Consider the following 1,200-nt stretch of genomic DNA (forward strand, 5'->3'; position numbering starts at 1 on the left):
TGGTGGCGGTCCTTCTGGCCCCAGCGGTGGGGGCTCCTCTGGCCCAGGTGGCGGTCCCTCTGGCCCAGGAGGTGGGGGCCCCTCTGGTCCAGGAGGTGGCAGCGGTCCCTCTGGTCCAGGCGGTGGCCCTTCTGGCCCAGGAGGTGGTCCTTCTGGCCCAGGTGGCGGTCCTTCTGGCCCAGGAGGTGGGGGCCCGTCTGGCCCAGGTGGTGGTCCTTCTGGCCCCGGAGGAGGGGGCCCCTCTGGCCCAGGTGGTGGCCCCTCTGGCCCAGGAGGTGGTCCTTCTGGCCCAGGTGGCGGTCCTTCCGGCCCCAGCGGTGGGGGCCCCTCTGGCCCAGGTGGCGGTCCCTCTGGCCCAGGAGGTGCGGGTCCCTCTGGCCCAAGTGGTGGCGGCCCCTCTGGCCCAGGAGGTGGTCCTTCTGGCCCCAGCGGTGGTGGCCGTCCTCCTGGCCCAGGAGGTGGCGGGGGCCCCTCTGGCCCAGGGGGTGGTGGCCCCCCTGGTCCAAGTGGCAGTCCCTCCGGCCCAAGTGGAGGGGGCCCCTCTGGACCAGGTGGCGGTCCTTCTGGTCCAGGAGGTGGGGGCCCCTCTGGCCCTAGTGGTGGTCCTTCTGGCCCCAGCGGTGGGGGCTCCCCTGGCGCCGGTGGCGGTCCTCCTGGCCCAGGAGGTGGGGGCCCCTCTGGCCCAAGCGGTGGGGGTCCCTCTGGTCCAGGCGATGGCCCTTCTGGCCCAGGAGGTGGTCCTTCTGGCCCAGGTGGCGGTCCTTCTGGCCCAGGAGGTGGGGGCCCGTCTGGCCCAGGTGGCGGTCCTTCTGGCCCAGGCGGTGGTGGCCGTCCCCCTGGCCCAGGTGGTGGTCCTCCTGGCCCAGGAGGTGGTCCTTCTGGTCCAGGTGGTGGTCCTTCTGGACCAGGAGGTGGTCCTTCTGGCCCAGGTGGCGGTCCCTCTGGTCCAGGCGGTGGTGGGGGCCCCCCTGGCCCAGGTGGAGGTCCTTCTGGCCCAGGAGGTGGGGGCCCCTCTGGTCCAGGAGGTGGCGGCGGTCCCTCTGGTCCAGGCGGTGGCGGGGGCCCCTCTGGCCCAGGTGGCGGTCCTTCTGGTCCAAGCGGTGGGGGCCCCTCTGGTCCTGGAGGTGGCGGGGGCCCCCCTGGCCCAGGTGGTGGTGGGCGCCCCCCGGGCCCAGGCGGTGGCGGGGGCCCCTCTGGCCC

The 1,200-nt window shown here is 74.9% G+C and overlaps 1 protein-coding gene across 1 annotated transcript in view; it reads left to right on the forward strand.

Annotated features, from left to right (window-relative positions):
• Positions 1 to 713: 713 nt before the first annotated feature.
• The window catches only part of ETH_00037955 (uncharacterized protein), a gene marked incomplete at both ends in the record, with an annotated part of 3,813 nt that continues 3,326 nt past the window's right edge, over positions 714 to 1,200 (forward strand). Inside the window, one exon of the mRNA XM_013376955.1 lies at positions 714 to 1,198. Within this exon, the coding sequence (XP_013232409.1) occupies positions 714 to 1,198 (485 nt within the window). The remainder of the gene's footprint in view (positions 1,199 to 1,200) is intronic.

This window comes from Eimeria tenella, genomic scaffold, assembly GCF_000499545.2.
Source record: "Eimeria tenella Houghton genomic scaffold, Eth_scaff4225, whole genome shotgun sequence".
NCBI lineage: Eukaryota > Apicomplexa > Conoidasida > Eucoccidiorida > Eimeriidae > Eimeria > Eimeria tenella.